This window comes from Ooceraea biroi, chromosome 13 (assembly GCF_003672135.1).
Source record: "Ooceraea biroi isolate clonal line C1 chromosome 13, Obir_v5.4, whole genome shotgun sequence".
Lineage (NCBI taxonomy): Eukaryota > Metazoa > Arthropoda > Insecta > Hymenoptera > Formicidae > Ooceraea > Ooceraea biroi.
The window spans coordinates 1,595,810-1,619,612 of NC_039518.1; the positions used below are offsets into that span (position 1 = coordinate 1,595,810).

The 23,803-nt window shown below is 40.0% G+C and overlaps 2 protein-coding genes across 2 annotated transcripts; both read left to right on the plus strand.

Moving 5' to 3' along the window:
• Positions 1 to 2,447: 2,447 nt before the first annotated feature.
• On the plus strand, positions 2,448 to 3,309 carry LOC113563310 (metallophosphoesterase MPPED2-like). Its single transcript, XM_026974780.1, has 2 exons — positions 2,448 to 2,922; positions 2,993 to 3,309. The coding sequence occupies exons 1-2, from the start codon at positions 2,763 to 2,765 to the stop codon at positions 3,118 to 3,120; spliced, it is 288 nt and encodes a 95-aa protein (XP_026830581.1). The 5' UTR covers positions 2,448 to 2,762; the 3' UTR covers positions 3,121 to 3,309.
• An 8,514-nt stretch (positions 3,310 to 11,823) lies between these two features.
• LOC113563307 (alpha-mannosidase 2) lies at positions 11,824 to 18,556 on the plus strand. Its single transcript, XM_026974773.1, has 3 exons — positions 11,824 to 12,179; positions 12,278 to 14,253; positions 14,489 to 18,556. Exons 2-3 carry the CDS (start codon positions 13,718 to 13,720, stop codon positions 16,635 to 16,637), a joined length of 2,685 nt encoding a protein of 894 aa, XP_026830574.1. The 5' UTR covers positions 11,824 to 12,179; positions 12,278 to 13,717; the 3' UTR covers positions 16,638 to 18,556.
• The last annotated feature ends 5,247 nt before the right edge of the window (positions 18,557 to 23,803 follow it).

Below are 23,803 nucleotides of genomic sequence, written 5' to 3' on the forward strand. Positions count from 1 at the left end.
TTTCATCTCGAATTTTTCCCATTTCATGTAAATGTTTTGGTAACTGTTGTACGATCAACATTTAATGCTCTGGCAAGAGATGGATTCCACCACGATAAAATCACTCTTCTTTTCAGTTGATCCATTCGTCGACGAATTTTCGCACTTCTTCCAAATTATCAAAGTGTGTATCCTCTAAAGCGTGTTGCATCCACCGGAACAAATAATAATCCCATGGAGCAATGTCCGGGGAAGACTTGCCATTCAAGCTCTAATAGTGTTTATTTCACTGATAACGCAACGTGAGGTCGAGCGTTGTCACGAAGAAGAATCACTTTCCGTCGTTTACTCGCAATTGGTGTCGTTTTTGTCCAATGCTTGCTTCAACTTGTACAATTGGTGTCGATAACATCAGCCGTGACAGTCTCGTGCGGATTTAACAGCTCATAGTACACTATCCACACAAATACGAGCATTACTTTCAACGTGAATATTGCGTCTCGGAGTGGATGTTGATGGTTCGCCTGGATCCACCCATGATTTTCTGCGTTTCGGATTATCAAAATAGATCCACTTTTCATCCCCAGTAACAATCCGAGACAAAAGACTCTTCTCTTTTTGCCTGGCGATCAACGAAATGCAAATGTTCAATCGGTTCGCAATGGCACTTTCCGATAATTGATGTCGAACCCATTCCCTTCTTTCTGAATTTTTCCCTTTCATGTAAATGTTTGGTAACTGTTGTTCGATCAACATTTAATGCTCTGGCAAGTTCTGAGTGGATTGTGTTGGATTTTCGTCCAATAATGCTTGCAATCTGCATTCTCAAGCTTCTTGTTGTCCCGAGCGTTCTTTGTCCCTCACATCAGTATGACCACTTTAAAGCGTCTAAACCAGTATTCACGCGTCTTAATTGATGGGCAGAATCACCATAAGTTTCCACAAGAATTCTATACCGTCAGCCGCAGTTTTCTTTTGATTAAAAAACAAAAGCAACGCATGTGGAAAATGCTGTTTCGGAAGTTGCATTTTTACGATGATATAAACACGATTGCTATTAATGCTACTAAATGTCATGGATAATGTCAGCACTGTAAGAAAAACAACAGTTATCGGAAACAGCTATTGGAACAAACTGACACTACAGCCGTCTGTTGCAAAACCCTCAAAACTAAATCACACTCCATAGTATAAAGTTATTGACTCAATAGAGTATTTATATGATATGGATGTATTAATTTAGTTTTTTGCAACAGACGGCTGTAGTGTCAGTTTTCCAATAGCTGTTCCGATAACTGTTGTTTTCTTACAGTGCTGACATTATCCATGACGTTTAGTAGCATTATAGCAATCGTGTTATATCATCGTAAAAATGCAACTTCCGAAACAGCATTTCCACATGCGTTGCTTTTGTTTTTAATCAAAGAAAACTGCGGCTGACGGTTATAGAATTCTTGTGGAAACTTATGGTGATTCTGCCCATCAATTAAGACGCGTGAATACTGGTTTAGACGCTTTAAAAGTGGTCATACTGATGTGAGGACAAAGAACGCTCGGGACAACCAAGAAAGCTTGAGAATGCAGATTTGCAAGCATTATTGGACGAAAATCCAACACAATCCACTTCAGAACTTGCCAGAGCATTAAATGTTGATCGAACAACAGTTACCAAACATTTACATGAAACGGGAAAAATTCAGAAAGAAGGGAAATGGGTTCGACATCAATTATCGGAAAGTGCCATGCGAACCGATTGAACATTTGCATTTCGTTGATCGCCAGGTAAAAAAGAGAGTCTTTGTCTCGGATTGTTACTGGGGATGAAAAGTGGATCTATTTTGATAATCCGAAACGCAGAAAATCATGGGTGGATCCAGGCGAACCATCAACATCCACTCCGAGACGCAATATTCACGGTTAAAAGTAATGCTCGTATTTGGTGGGATAGTGTACTATGAGCTGTTAAATCCGCACGAGACTGTCACGGCTGATCGTTATCGACACCAATTGTACAAGTGAAGCAAGCATTGGACCAAAAACGACCACCAATGCGAGCAAACGACGGAAAGTGATTCTTCTTCGTGACAACGCTCGACCTCACGTTGCGTTATCAGTGAAACAAACACTATTAGAGCTTGAATGGCAAGTCTTACCGCACCCCGCGTATTCTCCGGACATTGCTCCATGCGATTATTATTGTTCCGGTCGATGCAACACGCTTTAGAGGATACACACTTTCATAATTTCGAAGAAGTGCGAAAATTCGTCGACGAATGGATCAACTGAAAAGAAGAGTCATTTGATCGTGGTGGAATCCATCCCTTGCCAGAAAGATGGGAAAAGTTATAGAAAACGAAGGAAAATATTTTGATTAAGGCATTCATTCATTATCATATTTAAATACATGCGTTTTTGAGCAAAAAAACCCTCAAACTAAATCACACCCCTAATATTAAATATATTTTCCTATTATTCTTCGAGTGTTATGAAATTTCGTATTTCGATATTCTACGATTAAGTAAATGTGCGACATTCTTTCACATTTATGAATTCTCTATGTTATGTGTGGAAGATAAAGCTAATCGCTCGAGGCATGCCACGGAAAAAGATGTGTGTGCGTGCCTACTTGGGGAGATGCTATGAAGAATATTTGTAGGAAACAATTTCAGGTATAAGAGATTCTTGTTTTGAGGGACATTTCGTTTCGAAACTTTAGGCAGCCAGAGTTTTGCAAGTGGGCCTTTAACGTGCCACGAGGAGAAGCGTGTCTGTTAAAGTGGGAAATGATTCCGTCGGACACCGATATCCTCGTGACGCACACGCCTCCCGTCGGTTATGGGGACCTGTGTTGCACTGACGTACGCGCCGGATGTGTCGAATTATTGTCAACGGTGCAAAATCGCGTGAAACCCAAGTATCACGTATTCGGTCACATACACGAAGGTACGACGAAGTTTTTAAGCGCGAGGTCGAAATAAAAATTATTCGAGCTACATAATTTTGTGTCTTGCAGGATATGGTATATCTTCAGACGGCAAGATAATATATATCAATGCGTCGACGTGCGATTTGAATTATCTGCCGAATAATCCACCAATAGTATTTGATATAACATTACCTCCCGGTGTTCAAAAATCGTGAACCATCAGCCGAGGTAATATATCCAACGCTATCGACCTACGCTTCATTGCACAATGTTGCATTATGAAGTTTCGAATTTTGTAAACTAAAGAAAATCGGTGTATGACCGATATAAAAATACGTATGGAAGTTTCTTGCCTTAATTTTTCAACCACACGTGTATAAAATATATCGTATGAGTTATCAATTGCATTCAATTGTCTTTCATTTTCACACGATTTTCTAATAAAATTTCATAATACAATTCAATATGTTGTTCTTCGAATAAAATCAAATCCTGTGAATTCTCCTCTCCATTTTCTAATTTTGCGATAAAATACAATCGTAAATATTTGTTAAGAGAATATGAACGTTCAAGTAACTTTTAATAAACTCGATACTCGGTAAATAATAAAAATCAGATTTTATCAGAATGCACTGCTTGACATAAATAATGGTAGTTCGCTATTCAATAAGTAGACACGAAAAGTAGGGCCATGTTTTACTTTCATACATTTATTGCAATACTCACACGAATAACAAGTGGCACTTTTTCGTTGAGTAAGAAGAATTTGCAATCATGTGTTGTCATGTTAAACTAAATTCATATATTGGTTCGCGATTGTTTTAATAAAAGCGAAATTTGTATATTTATTACTACATTCATTTTGATATCGTCAGTAATTCATTACGCTAAATACGGTCAGCGCCATTTTCTCTATTGTATATATGGTACTTGTAACGCGATAGACTCTCTTTCTCCCTGTCTCTCTCACTCTAAATAGTATAATTACGAAATTTTTCTTGCCGACTTCCCGTATCGATATATGAAAAATTCTTCCCTACAAGTATTATAAATCTCTAAGATTTATTTAAATACGAGGTCCATGTTAGCAAATTATCTGATAGATCTATGTGCACTGATATGACACTTTAATCGTGGTGTGCCGACACCACGATTAATTAAATTACTATTTTGCCATTGTAACAGATCAATCATGTCCACAACTCTGATCATTCTTCCTTAATTGAGAAAGATAAAAAGGATAAGCTATAATATTATAAATTACATAGAGCTGAAGCTATAATTTTGATCGCAACAAACTCTAAAATATCATTACATTTTTCTATCGTAAAAGTTTTTCAAGAAAACATGTCTATGTATATATATATATATACAAATTTCTCTCTTTCTCTCTCTCTAAAAATTCATCACGATTTCGATCTGATTACTGTCACAATTGTCACTCAGAAATTCATGAAAAATAGAGCAAACTATAAATCTCAATTTAGAATTGGGACACAGAAAATAGGTAAGCCAGCCTGCTGGCTGGCAGGCGAACGTAGTTATCTTTAGCTAACAATAACAATAAACAATTAATGTAAAAAGAGTACTCATTCTTCTTACATGGCTTGTAAGGTAGATCACGAAAGATTTCATCTAATACGGTACATTTGAAAACAGGTACGATACAGATTCACCGTTATGAGTCCGCCTCACGGCCTCAGCAAACATCATCGAGACGTCGATACACTGAAAAAATGGAACGCTTGGTGAATTCTTATGCAGCTTTTTGATCAATTAAATTATTTTCTAGTTAAGGGGGGAGCCTGCTTTAGAACGCTGAAAATAAGGTATAATTTTACGAATGTTTTTGGAGAAACTATACAGCGGATCATTATAAAACTTTGATGCATTTATTAGTGCATGTTTAAAGATGAAAAAAATTATTTTTTGAATTTGAATATATCGCCTGTAGAGGTCGTCCTGGAGGCATCTTAGTGCAGCCGGCATTGCAAATTGGTGAGCATTCTCCTGCCTCCAAATTTCTCCAAACTGAAAAATTGAAATATCTTCTCGTTATTATGAATTCCCATCGTCGATGAACCAAAGAGAGAAGAAAAAGTTGAAAAGTGCCAAAATGGTGGCGCTTAGAACACAAAAGTACGATTTTAGGCAAAGTTGTTTGAACTTTTCATGCAAAAGTAATGTTTTATGAATATAAAGGTTCATCGACGATGGAATTCATAAATAACGAGAAAATATTTCAATTTTTCAGTTTGGATGAAATTTGGAGGCAGGAGAATGCTCACCAATTTACAATGCATTTATTAGTACATGTTTAAAGATAAAAAAAATTATTTTTTGGTTTGAACATATCGCTTGTAGAGGTCGTCCTGGAGAAATCTTAGTGCAGCCGCGTCGCCGGCATTGCAAATTGCTGAGCATTCTCCTGCCTCCGAATTTCGTCTAAACTGAAAAATTGAAATATGTTCTCGTTATTTATGAATTCCCATCGTCGATAACAAAGAGAGAAGAAAAAAGTGAAAAGTGCCAAAATGGTGGAGCTTTAGAACACAAAAGTACGATTTTTAGCAAAGTGTAACTTTTTCATGCAAAATAATTGTTTAACTTATGTTTTTATGAAATTAAAGGTTCATCGACGATGGAATTCATAAATAACGAGAAATATTTCAATTTTTCAGTTTGGATGAATTGAGCAGGAGAATGCTCACCAATTTACAATGCATTTATTAGTACAATGTTTAAAGATAAAAAAATTATTTTTTGTCTTGAACATATCGCTTTAGAGGTCGCCTGGAGAAATCTTAGTGCAGCCGCGTCGCCGGCATTGCAAATTGCTGAAGCATTCTCCTGCCTCCGAATTTCGTCTAAACTGAAAAATTGAAATATGTTCTCGTTATTTATGAATTCCCATCGTCGATGAACCAAAGAGAGAAGAAAAAAAGTTGAAAAGTGCCAAAATGGTGGAGCTTAGAACACAAAAGTACGATTTTAGGCAAAGTTGTTGAACTTTTTCATGCAAAAATAATTGTTTAACTTATGTTTTTATGAATATTAAAGGTTCATCGACGATGGGAATTCATAAATAACGAGAAAATATTTCAATTTTTCAGTTTGGATGAATTTGGAGGCAGGAGAATGCTCACCAATTTACAATGCATTTATTAGTACATGTTTAAAGATAAAAAAAATTATTTTTGGTTTGAAATATCGCTTGTAGAGTCGTCCTGGAGAAATCTTAGTGCACCGCGTCGCCGGCATTGCAAATTGCTGAGCATTCTCCTGCCTCCGAATTTCGTCTAAACTGAAAAATTGAAATATGTTCTCGTTATTTATGAATTCCCATCGTCGATGAACCAAAGAGAGAAGAAAAAAGTTGAAAAGTGCCAAAATGGTGGAGCTTAGAACACAAAAGTACGATTTTTAGGCAAAGTTGTTGAACTTTTCATGCAAAAAAAATTGTTTAACTTATGTTTTTATGAATGTAAAGGTTTCGACGATGGGAATTCATAAATAACGAGAAAATATTTCAATTTTTCGTTTGGATGAAGTTTGGAGGCAGGAGAATGCTCACCAATTTACAATTCATTTATTAGTACATGTTTAAAGATAAAAAAAATTATTTTTTGTTTGAATTAATCGCTGTAGAGGTCGTCCTGGAGAAATCTTAGTGCAGCGCGCGTCGCCGCATTGCAAATTGCTGAGCATTCTCCTGCCTCCGAATTTCGTCTAAACTGAAAAATTGAAATGATGTTCTCGTTATTTATGAATTCCCATCGTCGATGAACCAAAGAGAGAAGAAAAAAGTTGAAAAGTGCCAAAATGGTGGAGCTTAGAACACAAAAGTACGATTTTTAGGCAAAGTTGTTGAACTTTTTCATGCAAAATAATGTTTTTATTGAATATTAAAGGTTCATCGACGATGGGAATTCATAAATAACGAGAAATATTTCAATTTTTCAGTTTGGATGAAATTTGGAGGCAGAGAATGCTCACCAATTTACAATGGCCGCGGCTGCACTAAGATTTCTCCAGGACGACCTCTACAGGCGATTATATTCAAATCAAAAAATAATTTTTTTTATTCTTTTAAAAAAACAATTGTATTTTTAAATTTTTTAAAAAAAATTTTATTTCTTCCTTTCCCTTTTTTTTTTTTTTTTTTTTTTTTCAAATGCTGCACACACGAAATCACAATGATGTGAAGGAAGAACTTTCGTGTCCGTGTCATGCGACTCTAATTTTAGGCTCTTTTTATCAGCTCGATTATTTACAGCTGCATTTTGCTAAGCTGGTATAATGAATGGGACAGCCAAGCGCCGTACAATTATGCATGTACCTTCCCACATATACAACGGCATCGTGCAACAAATCGCGGACGTCACGCATAGCGAACGGATCGGCATAATTTATGAGCTCGAATGCGAACGCATCTCATTCCAATCGCACCTGTTCGATCAGAACGGTCGGCTGATATACGGCTCCGACCGGCCTGATTCGACGTAAGGACAATAGACCGATCGCATCATAATGGCGCGGGACTTTGCAATGGAAATTCGCGTCCGCCATGAATCATAAACACGACAAATTAATTACCCGCCTGTTTGTCTCATTTCGAATCTGAATATCATTGATGCTGTCATGTCTTTCATAATTATTGCTATTCTGATTTCATATGAGATTTCAATAAATTCATTTATTTAAGTATGTACAAGTAAAATTATGCTTATATTTTTAAGTATTAACTTTTTGCGGTCCGCAGTTTTCATGCAACGGACCGCGAGCAGGCTTTAGAAATAGATTAGAAATAAAAAAAAGAATAGACAAAATCAAAGGATAATATTGTATGATTAAAATGTAATGTAGACGCTGCAGCAATTCAAATAAGTAAGTTTATTTTTCCCAGTAATGCGCATTTTAATAAAAAAAAAGCCATTTATAACACTTGAACCACAAAGTTAGATACTATACATATATATCTGACAGGTATTTGGATCGTAAAAGAGTAAACTATATATCGTATGTTATAAAAAATATTTCAATATTTATTTCAAACGTTTTCTTTAAATAAATATATTCATTTTCAAATATACAGGCATGTATCGGAAAACGTTCTCGAGATAAATAATAGGCGACTGTATTTTTACATTCCCTCAGATTACTATTATACATCTTTATTCCATATTCATCTGCGCTTCGTGAAAGAGTGGTGGTGTTTGATGATGGAATATGGACGGACGCAGGGCGGAAAATGCTCTTCCCGCAATCGCGATTCGCGTTTCCGTCGATAGTGAAAACAGTACGGTTGTCCGGAACCGTGATGCTTGCGTTGATCGGTCATGAATCGCGGAGATCGATGTATAAACGTGAGCCGCTTCTACTGCCAACGTTCATCTGTGTGCGCGCGGGAGAAACGATAATAACCGGAAGCGCGTTGAGACGAGTCCATTACCGCGCGGCTGTCGCACGGAATCCCTGTAGTCTGTCGGTCGGTCGTGGTGGCGCCAATGCTAGGAAATTAGCTGCAATTAGCGGGACGCACGGCGCCAATGCACACGGGGTGATCCCGTAAATACCACTTGACAGGAAAATCCGTTAGCCTCCTCGCTTCACAGCAAACCCGCAGAGCGGATGCGCGTTTACTGAATGCAAATTATCGTATCGTTCATAGGAAACTGTCATAGTTACGAACAATAGCGCACCACGAATCCTGATTTCCCTCGATTTCTCTTCTCCTTTTTCTTCTGCCTCGCAAATGATTTGCGATCTTATTGTTGATCCGGAATATTTGGGTTTGCCGCTTTTTCTGTGCACTTCGTTTTTCCTCATTCTCTCCTATCATCTGTTTGCAAAAGTGTTTGTGCGAAAGATATTAGGAGTGTGATTTAGTTTTGAGGGTTTTGCAACAGATGGCTGTAGTGTCAGTTTGTTCCAATAGCTGTTTCCGATAACTGTTGTTTTTTACGGTGTTGACATTATCCATGACATTTAGTAGCATTATAGCAAGTGGAAACTTATGGTGATTCTGCCCCATCAATTAAGACGTGTGAATACTGGTTTAGACGCTTTAAAAGTGGTGATACTGATGTGAAGGACAAAGAACGCTCGGGACAACCAAGAAAGCTTGAAAATGCAGATTTGCAAGCATTATTGGACGAAAATCCAACACGATCCACTTCAGAACTTGCCAGAGCATTAAACGTTGATCGTACAACAGTTACCAAACATTTACATGAAATGGGAAAAATTCAGAAGGAAGGGAAATGGGTTCGACATGAATTATCGGAAAGTGCCATTGCGAACCGGTTGAACATTTGCATTTCGTTGATCGCCAGGCAAAAAAAGAAGTCTTTTGTCTCGGATTGTTACCGGGGATGAAAAGTGGATCTATTTTGATAATCCGAAACGCAGAAAATCATGGGTGGATCCAGGCGAACCATCAACATCTATTCCGAGACGCAATATTCACGGTTCAAAAGTAATAGTGTACTATGAGCTGTTAAATCCGCACGAGACTGTCACGGCTGATCGTTATCGACACCAATTGTACAAGTTGAAGCAAGCATTGGACGAAAAACGACCACCAATTGCGAGTAAACGACGGAAAGTGATTCTTCTCCGTGACAACGCTCGACCTCACGTTGCGTTATCAATGAAATAAACACTATTAGAGCTTGAATGGCAAGTCTTCTCCGGACATTGCTCCATGCGATTATTACTTGTTCCGGTCGATGCAACACGCTTTAGAGGATACACACTTTGATAATTTGGAAGAAGTGCGAAAATTCGTCGACGAATGGATCAACTAAAAAGAAGAGTGATTTTATCGTGGTGGAATCCATCTCTTGCCAGAGCATTAAATGTTGATCGTACAACAGTTGCCAAACATTTACATGAAATGGGAAAAATTCAGAAAGAAGGGAAATGGGTTCGACATGAATTATCGGAAAGTGCCGTTGCGAACCGGTTGAACATTTGCATTTCGTTGATCGCCAGGCAAAAAAAGAAGTCTTTTATCTCGGATTGTTACTGGGGATGAAAAGTGGATCTATTTTGATAATCCGAAACGCAGAAAATCATGGGTGGATCCAGGCGAACCATCAACATCCACTCCGAGACGCAATATTCACGGTTCAAAAGTAATAGTGTACTATGAGCTGTTAAATCCGCACGAGACTGTCACGGCTGATCGTTATCGACACCAATTGTACAAGTTGAAGCAAGCATTGGACGAAAAACGACCACCAATTGCGAGTAAACGACGGAAAGTGATTCTTCTCCGTGACAACGCTCGACCTCACGTTGCGTTATCAATGAAATAAACACTATTAGAGCTTGAATGGCAAGTCTTCTCCGGACATTGCTCCATGCGATTATTATTTGTTCCGGTCGATGCAACACGCTTAGAGGATACACACTTTGATAATTTGGAAGAAGTGCGAAAATTCGTCGACGAATGGATCAACTAAAAAGAAGAGTGATTTTATCGTGGTGGAATCCATCTCTTGCCAGAGCATTAAATGTTGATCGTACAACAGTTGCCAAACATTTACATGAAATGGGAAAAATTCAGAAAGAAGGGAAATGGGTTCGACATGAATTATCGGAAAGTGCCGTTGCGAACCGGTTGAACATTTGCATTTCGTTGATCGCCAGGCAAAAAAAGAAGTCTTTTATCTCGGATTGTTACTGGGGATGAAAAGTGGATCTATTTTGATAATCCGAAACGCGGAAAATCATGGGTGGATCCAGGCGAACCATCAACATCCACTCCGAGACGCAATATTCACGGTTCAAAAGTAATAGTGTACTATGAGCTGTTAAATCCGCACGAGACTGTCACGGCTGATCGTTATCGACACCAATTGTACAAGTTGTAGCAAGCATTGGACGAAAACCGACCACCAATTGCGAGTAAACGACGGAAAGTGATTCTTCTTCGTGACAACGCTCGACCTCACGTTGCGTTATCAGTGAAAGAAACACTATTAGAGCTTGAATGGCAAGTCTTCTCCGGACATTGCTCCATGCGATTATTATTTGTTCCGGTCGATGCAACACGCTTGAGAGGATACACACTTTCATAATTTGGGAGAAGTGCGAAAATTCGTCGACGAATGGATCAACTGAAAAGAAGAGTCATTTTATCGTGGTGGAATCCATCTCTTGCCAGAGCATTAAATGTTGATCGTACAACAGTTGCCAAACATTTACATGAAATGGGAAAAATTCAAAAAGAAGAGAAATGGGTTCGACATCAATTATCGGAAAGTGCCATTACGAACCGGTTGAACATTTGCATTTCGTTGATCGCCAGGCAAAAAAAGAAGTCTTTTGTCTCGGATTGTTACTGGGGATGAAAAGTGGATCTATTTTGATAATCCGAAACGCAGAAAATCATGGGTGGATCCAGGCGAACCATCAACATCCACTCCGAGACGCAATATTCACGGTTCAAAAGTAATAGTGTACTATGAGCTGTTAAATCCGCACGAGACTGTCACGGCTGATCGTTATCGACACCAATTGTACAAGTTGAAGCAAGCATTGGACCAAAACCGACCACCAATTGCGAGTAAACGACGGAAAGTGATTCTTCTTCGTGACAACGCTCGACCTCACGTTGCGTTATCAGTGAAACAAACACTATTAGAGCTTGAATGGCAAGTCTTCTCCGGACATTGCTCCATGCGATTATTATTTGTTCCGGTCGATGCAACACGCTTTAGAGGATACGCACTTTGATAATTTGGAAGAAGTGCGAAAATTCGTCGACGAATGGATCAACTGAAAAGAAGAGTGATTTTATCGTGGTGGAATCCATCTCTTGCCAGAAAGATGGGAAAAAGTTATAGAAAACGAAGGAAAATATTTTGATTAAGGTATTCATTCATCATCATATTTAAATACATGCGTTTTTGAGCAAAAAAACCCTCAAAACTAAATCACACCCCTAATAATAATCTTCGTAATATCGCCGCTTATTTTATAAAACTCCGCACTGTTGCTTTACATCGTTGCTTACTTTGCATGCACCAGGTTCAAATTCCCTATTAACAAAATTGTTTTCTCAGGTAAATGTATTCAAATGTAGGCAAACGCTTGAAACAACAGTTCGGGAGTACATTTGTCTACCTGTCTGTTCTGAAACGAGAGAAATCATCTCTAGTCCCTTCCGGGCTAGGAAGTAATCCCTCGGATATCTCTCTCGGATCTTCCAGAATGGCAACGAATGAGAGACGCAATCTTTCAGGAGGGGATTTGCAATCTCGCGGTAATTCCGTTAATGCACACATGTCGTTCAGCTCTAACGAGTTATAATGAGTTGAGCACAGCTGCTGAGCACAGTTTAATGATTTATTCCGTTTATAGGTATCTCTTCTGCTCCCTCTTTCTCACATCGGCTAGCGACTTCCCTTAACCATCCATTTCAACCCTTTTTCTCCCTCTCCCTCTATGTTTCTACAATATGTTTCTATGTTCCTCTCTTGATTTCTATCTCCCTCTCTTCCCCTTTTCTCTCTACCACCATCTACGACCTTCCGCAATAATGCTCTATCGGCGGGACAGCACGACGAACGTGCAATTTGCGGCCAAGCTCCGGCTTTCTCGAATAATTGATGCAATTTCCGGGTTGCGAGCGAGCTGCGAATGACCCTGAGAATCCGGATTTTAGGTGAATTCACAAAATACTCGCGTCACAACAATATTAATTTCCGTGTGCTTTTCAAGTAATGTTACATCGAAAATCGTAAATTTTTCATACATGATTCGTATCACAACATATTATAACAGTGAAGAAGAGTTTGCATAAGCGACCTATACATAAATCGATGTAACGTTATTTGTAACGTCGATCGTATGTCATTTGCCGGCCTCACAAATATTGTTCATCGCACCTACTCGACACATCCATAATAATCATTGATGAGATTATGCTAAAAGCATGGAAGCGAACGATAATGTAACGGTGATAGCACTACACAATACCCGAGCACCGCGTTGTCGCCGCAATCAGACAGAAAGTTGGACACATCTATCGCCTAACTGCTGCCGACTCTGGACTAATTCTATTAGTTGTCCCTGGTGAGCTTTCTATGACACCGCAAACCCTCTTCGCTTCGCATTTCTGTACGATTAATTTCGCAGCTTCTTTAAAAAACTCTTTAAAAGATTTTACATTGATTTCATATCGAAAACATTTCGAATTTCTCATTAGTGACCAAGCAATATATAATATTTCGTTAATATATAGGATTGATTGACTTGTGTTTTTAATTTACTCGATAAATTGATACATGCATAGGTAATTAGTAAATCTCTCGGTGCTTGCGGCGCACGTTCATTATGGCTAGAAGAATTGGCGCATTTAAATGGCAAAAACAGCGGATTAATTCGCATTATGAATATTTGATCGCACCGTGACTGGCTGAACTTTAAAAGGCTTCCGCGAATGCAAATTAATGCACGCACGTAAAAAAGACCGACAGGCGGGCCAGTGAATGCGGCTTTTGCGATATGCGCGACCCATAATTAAGTTGTAGATTAGTTTTAGCGGATTAAACGGGAATAAACTATAATCCAAACTTGTACGCGAATTGTATTGCACCTGTCCCGTTAGTGAAATTGACTTTGAGTAGAACGACGAATGAAAATCCAGAGTGGCCCTCCAACAAGTTTCTAAATGGTTCTGAAAAAATACCTCAGACTTTATGACGTTCTCATAAATACAGATATTATTTTATTAAACTAAATTACATAAAATAAAGAGACTTTTATGCAAGCAAGATCCATGAAAAACGCCACAATTTTATGATGCTCTCTGAAAAATTACTCAATATTGAACCAGTAAAAACCGTTGTCTTTTCTCAAACTTCAGGTCACCAATGGCTGAAGACGAACCTCGACGTAATTCCCGAATCGGGCTGGTCCGTCGATCCATTTGGCCATGGCGGCACCATACCCTACTTCCTGAAAGCGTCAGGTGCTTCCGGCACAGTGATCCAAAGGATACACTACGCGTGGAAGCAATGGTTTGCCAGAAAACAATATGGAGATTTTATCTGGCGGCAACCATGGGATCGCACCGGTGCCGCCGATATGCTTACCCACAATCAGCCCTTCGACATCTACAACATCAAGCACTCGTGCGGCCCGCACCCCCATGTCTGTTTAAACTTCGACTTCCGCAAGATACGCGGCGAGTACACCGAGTACTCGGTACGTGCTGTCGAGATTACGCCCAACAATGTCAAGCAGATGGCCGAGCTTTTGCTGGAGCAATATGCGAGAACCGGCTCGTTATTCAGCCACAACGTCGTGCTGATGCCTCTTGGCGATGACTTTAGGTTTGCATAATGCTGCTTGAACAAACCAAAAATGATATTTTCTTCACGGTATTTTTCATATTCTTACATTTACTCTTTCTTTTCAGTCTTTGCTTCATTTTGTATTTGCTGTATTCTTATTGCAGTACATTCTTGTTGCACATTTATTTTTTCGATACATTAAATTTTTTAAGGCATTAATATTGTGATTACAATGGACACAAATGTTACAAGAATGTTTATTCTATACATTTAGATACGATCACGCAATTGAATGGGATCAACAGTACACCAACTACAAAATCCTGATGGACTACATAAATAGTCGCAAGGATGAGTATAACGCTGAGGTGGTGTTTGGCACGCCAAAGGACTACTTTCGCGAGATACAGAAACGCGTAGACAAGTTTCCGTCGTTGATGGGAGACTTCTTTGTGTACTCGGACATCTTCAGCGAAGGCAGGCCGGCCTATTGGAGCGGCTATTTCACCACCAGGCCGTACATGAAGATCCTGGATCGCGAGTTGGAGGCAAATCTTAGATCTGCCGAGATCCTGTACACGATTGCATTAAATCTTGCCAAGCAGTCCAGCAAGGACATAAAGCTCTACGAGACGTACTTTGAGAAGCTGGTGAAGGCGCGACGTAACTTGGGCCTGTTCCAACATCACGACGCGATTACTGGCACATCCAAATCCTTTGTCATGAAGGACTACGCGCTGAAGCTGTTCGAGTCGATTTCCGACACGACGAGTTTGCAGAGCTTCGCCATACAGTCGCTAGCGGCCGTCACCAGTGGCAAGTCAAACTCCGTTTACGTATTGGCTGAGTCAGATAGGGACAGCTACGAGAAACTGCCTAAAAAGATACCAATCAGTGTGAATAACCACGAGACCAGGAAGATCGTTCTCTTCAATCCGCTGGCGCAACCCAGACAGGAGGTGATCAGCCTGAAAGTCACGTCGTACAAGATCAAGGTATTGGATCCACAACGGAACCCGATCGCCTACCAAATCGCGCCAGTAATGAACGCCACGAGCATTACGCATGACGTGTACGTGGTGCTATTCGTGGCCGAGCTGAAGCCGCTGTCGATCGCTACGTACCACCTACAGCAAGTCGACAAAGTGCCGGCGGAAGCGATCTCGACGGTTTACTGCAGCCGCTGCGGCAAGGACAGCGTTTTCCCCATCAAGCCGATGCAAGTGGGCGACGTACAACTGGAGAATCAACGGATGAAACTGCTGTTCGATGGCCAGACCGGCTTCCTCAAGAAGGTCACGAAGAAATCCACCGGCAAGATCATGCAGTGCGCCGTGCAGTTCGCCGCTTACCCGTCCGCGCAATTCCACAGCGGTGCGTATCTCTTCATGCCCGATCCGAATCTACGTGACACGGACAAGGACGTCCTCGAGGCGTACACGCCGCACCAGAAGATCTACATAGTCAGCGGCAGCCTGAGCTCCCGCCTCACCGTCGAGTACGGCCGGTTGCTAACGCATCACGTGGCGATCTATCACCGCGACGGCGGTCTCGGCGAGGCCATCTATCTGCGCAACATCGTCGACTTCGAAACACCGCCGAAGAATCGCGAGACGGAGATGTTCATGCGATTGCAGACCGACATTTCGAATGGGGACCCACCCGAATTCTACACCGACTTGAACGGTCACCAGATGATCAAGCGCACCAAGATTGAGCGGATCGGCATCGAGGGCAACTACTTCCCCATCACGACGATGGCCTACATCGAGGATGCGAATCAACGGCTAACACTGCTGGTGAACCACTGCCAGGGAGCGGCCAGCTACCAGCCCGGCTGGCTAGAAGTGATGTTGGACCGCAGGACCCTGTACGACGACTCGCGCGGCATGGGCGAGGGTCTGCTGGACAATCGACGCACCGTCATCAAGCACTGGCTGTTGCTCGAAGATGTCGCTGGTGGCATCCGCGATACCTATTCCAGGCCGTCGCTGTTTGCCAATCAGCTGAGCAATGCCCTCAACTATCCGGTGAACATCTTCGTGGTGGACGGCAGCGAGCAGGAGATCACGATGGCATCGGAAGTGCGACTGCTGAGCCAGAGCTTCCCCTGCGATCTGCACTTGCTCAACCTACGCACCAATCACGATCAGAAGCTGCCACACTTCCCGGTAAGCAGTGCGCTGATGGTCCTCCATCGGCAAGGATACAGCTGCACCGTGGGCGTCGACGTAACGCTCAAGCACTGCCCACTCACCGATAAAATCGCGCAAGGTACTGCGTTTTATAAACTCGACAATGTCAACGTCACGCGGACGTCACTGACCGGCACGCGGCCAGGCCTACGCCTCAAGGACGGCCTGCAGGAAATTGGCCTGCAGCCAATGCAGGTTGAAACGTACAATCTGAACTTTGCGCAATGATCGTGAGCCCACCAATCGCGCGGCCGTTGAAACCCGTCATCACCGGCGTTAACAACGTTCATCGGTGAAGGGAAACGCGACAACACGCGCGGCCCTTCTTCGAATTGACACTGCCGATACAATCGTACCAAGTACCTACCTCTCTGTACGCATAATGCGCGCGATTTTAGCGAGAACCGTATGATGATTCATAGTTCCTCGTGGAACAATACCGGATGAAAAACAGTAACAAGTATCGCGGATAATATTCAACGTTTTAGGATAATTGACGTAATCGACTCGCGCTCGGATTTTATACCGAAAGAAAGCGGATTCTTTCGCATCGAACTTTTTAATTACCGATTTAATTATGATATGTAAGAAACGAGTTTTTATTCATACCTTTTAATACCAATCTCATTGATGTGCTTCATTGAGCGGAATACGACGCGCATTATCCTACGAGTTATCGGAACGGCTACCGATGCGAGGATTTTCCACGCTATATATTTCACGTAGTGCATAAGTTTAGCCAAATTTTATGCTAAATCGGAAAACGGTGCGGATCACATTCCGCGGGAAAACTTTGTAGGACAGGCAGGAAGAGGAGTGTGTAAATATTTCAATCGACGCAATGCAGTTGCTAATTATAACAAATGTGCAATTACGTGCGTTTACTACTGTATATATTGCTCCTGTGCGATGTGCTTACGCATATCGCCGACGTCAAGAACGGAAAGTATCGAGAGGAAAAGAGAAGAGAGAGAGGGAGAGAGGGAGAGAGAATAATGTACGCATATAAATGTAATTATAAAGTACAGCGAGTGCCAGAAGTTTCAGAATATGATCAAATATCCCGAAAAACGGACATTTCAGTAACAAATGTTTCAAACAAATATTTTAGAATTAAATATATTGACAGGTAAATTTGTTATTAATATAAGTTATTTGACCTTGGAATGGCCTTGGAAAGCTGCGTTTAATGCGTCAACTTTAAAATTTTTAATGGAAACGTCCGCTTTTTATTGCATATTCTTGTAGCTAATCTTGAGAGCTTTTCAAAACACTAATAAAGTTTTTTTTCATTAAGTACTTTCCAAGGCTTGAGCCTTCACAGTTACGGTATCACCGGCATTAGTATTACCAAAAGTGTACCGCGTGAAGATTAGTTGATCAAATTTAAACCTCTTGTGTGCGTGCGTGTGCGTTTGTGTATTTGTTGCGCGCACAGGCGTTACGGAATAATTAAAATGCTTTCGGTTGCATAGACGCATTTACCGAGAAGAGTGATGCCATTAATGCCTCGAGATGGCCATCAATATTAATCTCTCAATAATCAAACTTTTAATATCTTTCGAACGAGACTAATTCCATTCTGATTGTTTTCCGTTCCACTCCTCATTCGTCTCTGTGACATTTGGAAAATTGTTATAATCGGTTTCCCGCCTTTATAAGTATTCAAGTAAACAACCCTAAAATATTTGTTTAAAACATTGTTTTGCTGCAACACGCAGTTATTTAACAATTTTGGAACTTTCGGCGCTCACTGTACATTAACCATTTTACCCCATCTTCCTGTTCGCGGAGTCTAAGAGATCTAATAAATATCTATACGTATATGCGCTGGAGCGAGAGATCTTCCAAGTTCATCTTGACCCTGTTTTACTTATCCGATTATTAAAGTACCCGTCCTTTCATAATCCAATAAGTTTCTCCATTGGACATAACTCTAATCATATTTCACTTTTAACATATTTCTCATGAACATTTCGTGGAACATTTTCAAGCTTTCTATTCAGTCTTTCTATCGTATTAAATTGCAATATATATACAAATTCTTTTCTTCGTTTATTAAAAACTATAAAATATAAAACGATAAAACGAAAAAATAACGCTATTGAATTTGTATCGTTTCTATACAATTCTTTTCCTCAAAAAAACAGATTTTCTTTTTTTTCGTAGTAAAACAAATTACACGGCGGGAAAGAAAGATCAAAGAACGTTGTCTATATGAAAAATGAAAAGATTGCAATTTTTCAGATCGTTATTTGCACTTGTTCCGTGCGATGAACACCATGAACAGACAGATTGACTGAATGGCTGCCACGCATACAATTTCCTTATTAAATATGTAGATGTACATGTATATATTGTCTATTGTGTACATATCAGAAAGACAAGATTGTTACTCGTCCTAGATAATCGATATCGTAGATAATATTTGTGATAGGGAAATGATGTAAAGAAAAGTCTTATACATCTATTTTCGTATGTCAGATATTTTGCTATCGGCCCTCTCCTCTCTCTCCCTCTCCGTATGTATTAATAGTAAGCGTGCCCTTAAGGGGGGAGCCTGCTTTAGAACGTTGAAAATAAGGTATAATTTTACGAATTTTTTTGGAGAAACTATACAGCGGATCATTATAAAACTTTGATGCATTTATTAGTACATGATTAAAGATAAAAAAATTATTTTTTGATTTGAATATATCGCTTGTAGAGGTCGTCCTGGAGAAATCTTAGTGCAGCCGCGTCGCCGGCATCGCAAATTGGTGAGCATTCTCCTGCCTCCAAATTTCGTCTAAACTGAAAAATTGAAATGTGTTCTCGTTATTTATGAATTCCCATCGTCGATGAACCAAAGAGAGAAGAAAAAAGTTGAAAAGTGCCAAAATGGTGGAGCTTAGAACACAAAAGTACGATTTTTAGGCAAAGTTTTTGAACTTTTTCATGCAAAAATAATTGTTTAACTTAATGTTTTTATGAATATTAAAGGTTCATCGACGATGGGAATTCATAAATAACAAGAAAATATTTCAATTTTTCAGTTTGGATGAAATTTGGAGGCAGGAGAATGCTCACCAATTTACAATGCCTCCAGGACGACCTCTACAGGCGATATATTCAAATAAAAAAATATTTTTTTTATCTTTAATCATGTACTAATAAATGCATCAAAGTTTTATAATGATCCGCTGTATAGTTTCTCCAAAAACAATTCGCAAAATATACCTTATTTTCAGCGTTCTAAAGCAGGCTCCCCCCTTAATATGCACGGGGAGAGGGACGTGAGATTCGGAGATTCTCTCTGTGTGTCATACATGCGATTCGAAAATCTGTGTGTCATACGTGCGATTCGGAAATTCGATAGACCGATGAAATGAAATAAACGTGATGCGTGCCGAATAACAAAGCTATCTTAATCGTAAGATGACGCGAGTGCGGCGAGTCTCTTAACTGGACAAAGTATCAAGAGATCTGATCTAAACTAAACTAAATTGTAAATAATAAAACAATTCGACGAGTTTTCAGTAATTAATACGGACAGTAGTTATCGAGCACCTATAATAATCCTGATTACGGAATGTTTCATTACATTTTCATCCTTATCAGAGATGTTTGCGCTACGAAACGTGTGAAGAGAGCCCTGTTGAATTGGTGGCGAAGCGATCATATTTTCGACACGCTCCGCGTATTTACCTTTTTACGATTACGAGATGGAGCGAACAATGAATATCGCAGAAACGTTACACGCGACACGTTCGGTGATCTTCCATATATTTATCAAGAATCTCAAAGTCTCTTCTCCGCGACTGTACGTCGATCCTACATGTACATACTAGATTAATTAACGGAAAGTCGTGCAGTTCTCGCGCGAGCGTCACGTTTCTCCGCGCGGAAAAAAAAGAGAAAAGAACGAGACGGAAAATCGATGCCTCGAAATGAAAAAAAAGAAGACAATGCAACGCACGCGGTCGTTACTTTTGTGTAACAATGACAAACGAACGCGTGTAACTTCTTGTACGAGGACATAAATATTATGATCAAAAAGAAACGGTTTTTTGATACGCTTAAATAACAAATTACCTACATAAAAAGACTTCTTTAGGGCGGATGATATTCGTAAATATATAATGCGATAAAAAATTGTAATTTCTTGCTGATTGCACCTCCATATAATTTTATTTCTTATTTCTTTAACAATATTAACGTGTAAATGCTTGATCGAATTTTAATACACAAATCCCATCGACGAGTCCCTCTAAACTTCCATTCCATTCCTCGTCACGGTAAGTTGGTTGAATTATTTTACATAATTTATAATCAGCATGTTTCACAATTATACACGATTCCTGATATATTTTATAATAAATAGGAGATCGTCGATTGTTATAAACCGATAGATTGTAAAGAGTAATGGAAAGTATTAAAAAGTTTAAAAAAAAAACGAGCGAATGATGCGCGTGTAAAGTATAATAAGTTGTCTCTTGTCATCTTCGTTGTTTCACGTTATACATTTGGTTTTTAGCCCAAAGCAGCGAGAGGATTTGCAAAAATAAATATCCCCGTTTATCTTTGATCATTAGCTTGGCTATACCTCTTTTCGTTATGCGCACGATGAAGCGAATCATTTAAAATTTATCTCATGTTAACTCCATTTCGTTTTCCGCACGTTTGAGCATCTGGCATTCAACTGAAACGATCTAATAAATATATTATATTTACATTACTCTGATATCATGTTGTATCTTAATGTATAGTCTAACGACACACCACTGCCCTCGATACATATCCAGTCGTCCGTTTCGTTTATACTTGAACGTAACAAATCAAAAAAAAAGATAGAGAGAAGAGAAAGAGCCTTGACAAGCGAAATCTCGCCGGATGCGTTCCTCGAGGACACGGAGTCGACGTTAGACGCGGCGACAAAAATCGCTGGACAATGACTGTAACGATATTGTAACATACTATATGTTTTGTGCTGTCATTAGAGAGGAAAAACACAAGAGAGAAATTCTATATCAAAAGTGCAAATATTAGGAGTGTGATTTAGTTTTGAGGGTTTTGCAACAGATGGCTGTAGTGTCAGTTTGTTCCAATAGCTGTTTCCGATAACTGTTCTTTCTTACGGTGTTGACATTATCCATGACATTTAGTAGCATTATAGCAAGTGGAAACTTATGGTGATTCTGCCCCATCAATTAAGACGTGTCAATACTGGTTTAGACGCTTTAAAAGTGGTGATACTGATGTGAAGGACAAAGAACGCTTGAAAATGCAGATTTGCAAGCATTATTCGACGAAAATCCAACACGATCCACTTCAGACCTTGCCAGAGCATTAAACGTTGATCGTACAACAGTTACCAAACATTTACATGAAATGGGAAAAATTCAGAAGGAAGGGAAATGGGTTCGACATGAATTATCGGAAAGTGCCATTGCGAACCGGTTGAACATTTGCATTTCGTTGATCGCCAGGCAAACAAAGAAGAGTCTTTTGTCTCGGATTGTTACTGGGGATGAAAAGTGGATCTATTTTGATAATCCGAAACGCAGAAAATCATGGGTGGATCCAGGCGAACCATCAACATCCACTCCGAGACGCAATATTCACGGTTCAAAAGTAATAGTGTACTATGAGCTGTTAAATCCGCACGAGACTGTCACGGCTGATCGTTATCGACACCAATTGTACAAGTTGAAGCAAGCATTGGACGAAAAACGACCACCAATTGCGAGTAAACGACGGAAAGTGATTCTTCTTCGTGACAACGCTCGACCTCACGTTGCGTTATCAGTGAAACAAACACTATTAGAGCTTGAATGGCAAGTCTTCTCCGGACATTGCTCCATGCGATTATTATTTGTTCCGGTCGATGCAACACGCTTTAGAGGATACACACTTTGATAATTTGGAAGAAGTGCGAAAATTCGTCGACGAATGGATCAACTGAAAAGAAGAGTGATTTTATCGTGGTGGAATCCATCTCTTGCCAGAGCATTAAATGTTGATCGTACAACAGTTGCCAAACATTTACATGAAATGGGAAAAATTCAGAAGGAAGGGAAATGGGTTCGACATGAATTATCGGAAAGTGCCATTGCGAACCGGTTGAACATTTGCATTTCGTTGATCGCCAGGCAAAAAAAGAAGAGTCTTTCGTCTCGGATTGTTACTGGGGATGAAAAGTGGATCTATTTTGATAATCCGAAACGCAGAAAATCATGGGTGGATCCAGGCGAACCATCAACATCCACTCCGAGACGCAATATTCACGGTTCAAAAGTAATGCTCTGTATTTGGTGGGATAGTGTACTATGAGCTGTTAAATCCGCACGAGACTGTCACGGCTGATCGTTATCGACACCAATTGTACAAGTTGAAGCAAGCATTGGACGAAAAACGACCACCAATTGCGAGTAAACGACGGAAAGTGATTCTTCTTCGTGACAACGCTCGACCTCACGTTGCGTTATCAGTGAAAGAAACACTATTAGAGCTTGAATGGCAAGTCTTCTCCGGACATTGCTCCATGCGATTATTATTTGTTCCGGTCGATGCAACACGCTTTAGAGGATACGCACTTTGATAATTTGGAAGAAGTGCGAAAATTCGTCGACGAATGGATCAACTGAAAAGAAGAGTGATTTTATCGTGGTGGAATCCATCTCTTGCCAGAAAGATGGGAAAAAGTTATAGAAAACGAAGGAAAATATTTTGATTAAGGTATTCATTCATCATAATATTTAAATACATGCGTTTTTGAGCAAAAAAACCCTCAAAACTAAATCACACCCCTAATATATTACGTGTTTGCAGTCGCTCGGACGATTCACGGAAGGTGAAGGTTTCACGTCGCTTGAAATCGTGCGAGCGCGAGCCGTCTGACGGCGATGAATTACGTGCGATATTTCTTATGTTACGATGTAATATTATATTTATTAAATAAAACTAGTAAGTGACGTATGTTTTGATCAGCCGCGTTGTCCTTTATGCCAAAAACGTACAGATTTCGCGCTGAAAAATTTATAGGAGGCTGAGTGGACGTGGATGAGCTAGCGCTTTTCTTGAAAGTATTATACAGGTTTTTCTCTCGCGCCCTGCAACGAAATTTTCACAATACATCCGCGATTCTCTGAAAGTTAATGAATAATTTGCATTTTCTTGCTGCGAAATTACACGCGTACTACAACATACTCCGTATCATACCGCAAATCGCGCGGCGATCACTGTGGAATTTATTCAAAGATATTCACAAGAAAACGCCAGCGCGATTTTTCTTACCGAGATTGACTGCGGTAAAGAAAGCTGAACGGAACGAGCGCCGCTTAAACTCTGGTTATGAATATTTATAAATCCTAATCCGTCGTTACGTAAGTTAGGCGAGTCGATCGAAACGTTTT

Coding starts and splice junctions, on each gene's coding strand:
- LOC113563310 (XM_026974780.1), top strand. CDS start 2,763: ATGATTCCGTCGGACACCGATATCCTCGTGACGCACACGCCTCCCGTC. Junction 2,923..2,992: donor ATTCGGTCACATACACGAAG/GTACGACGAAGT, acceptor TGTGTCTTGCAG/GATATGGTATATCTTCAGAC.
- LOC113563307 (XM_026974773.1), top strand. CDS start 13,718: ATGATGCTCTCTGAAAAATTACTCAATATTGAACCAGTAAAAACCGTT. Junction 14,254..14,488: donor CCTCTTGGCGATGACTTTAG/GTTTGCATAATG, acceptor CTATACATTTAG/ATACGATCACGCAATTGAAT.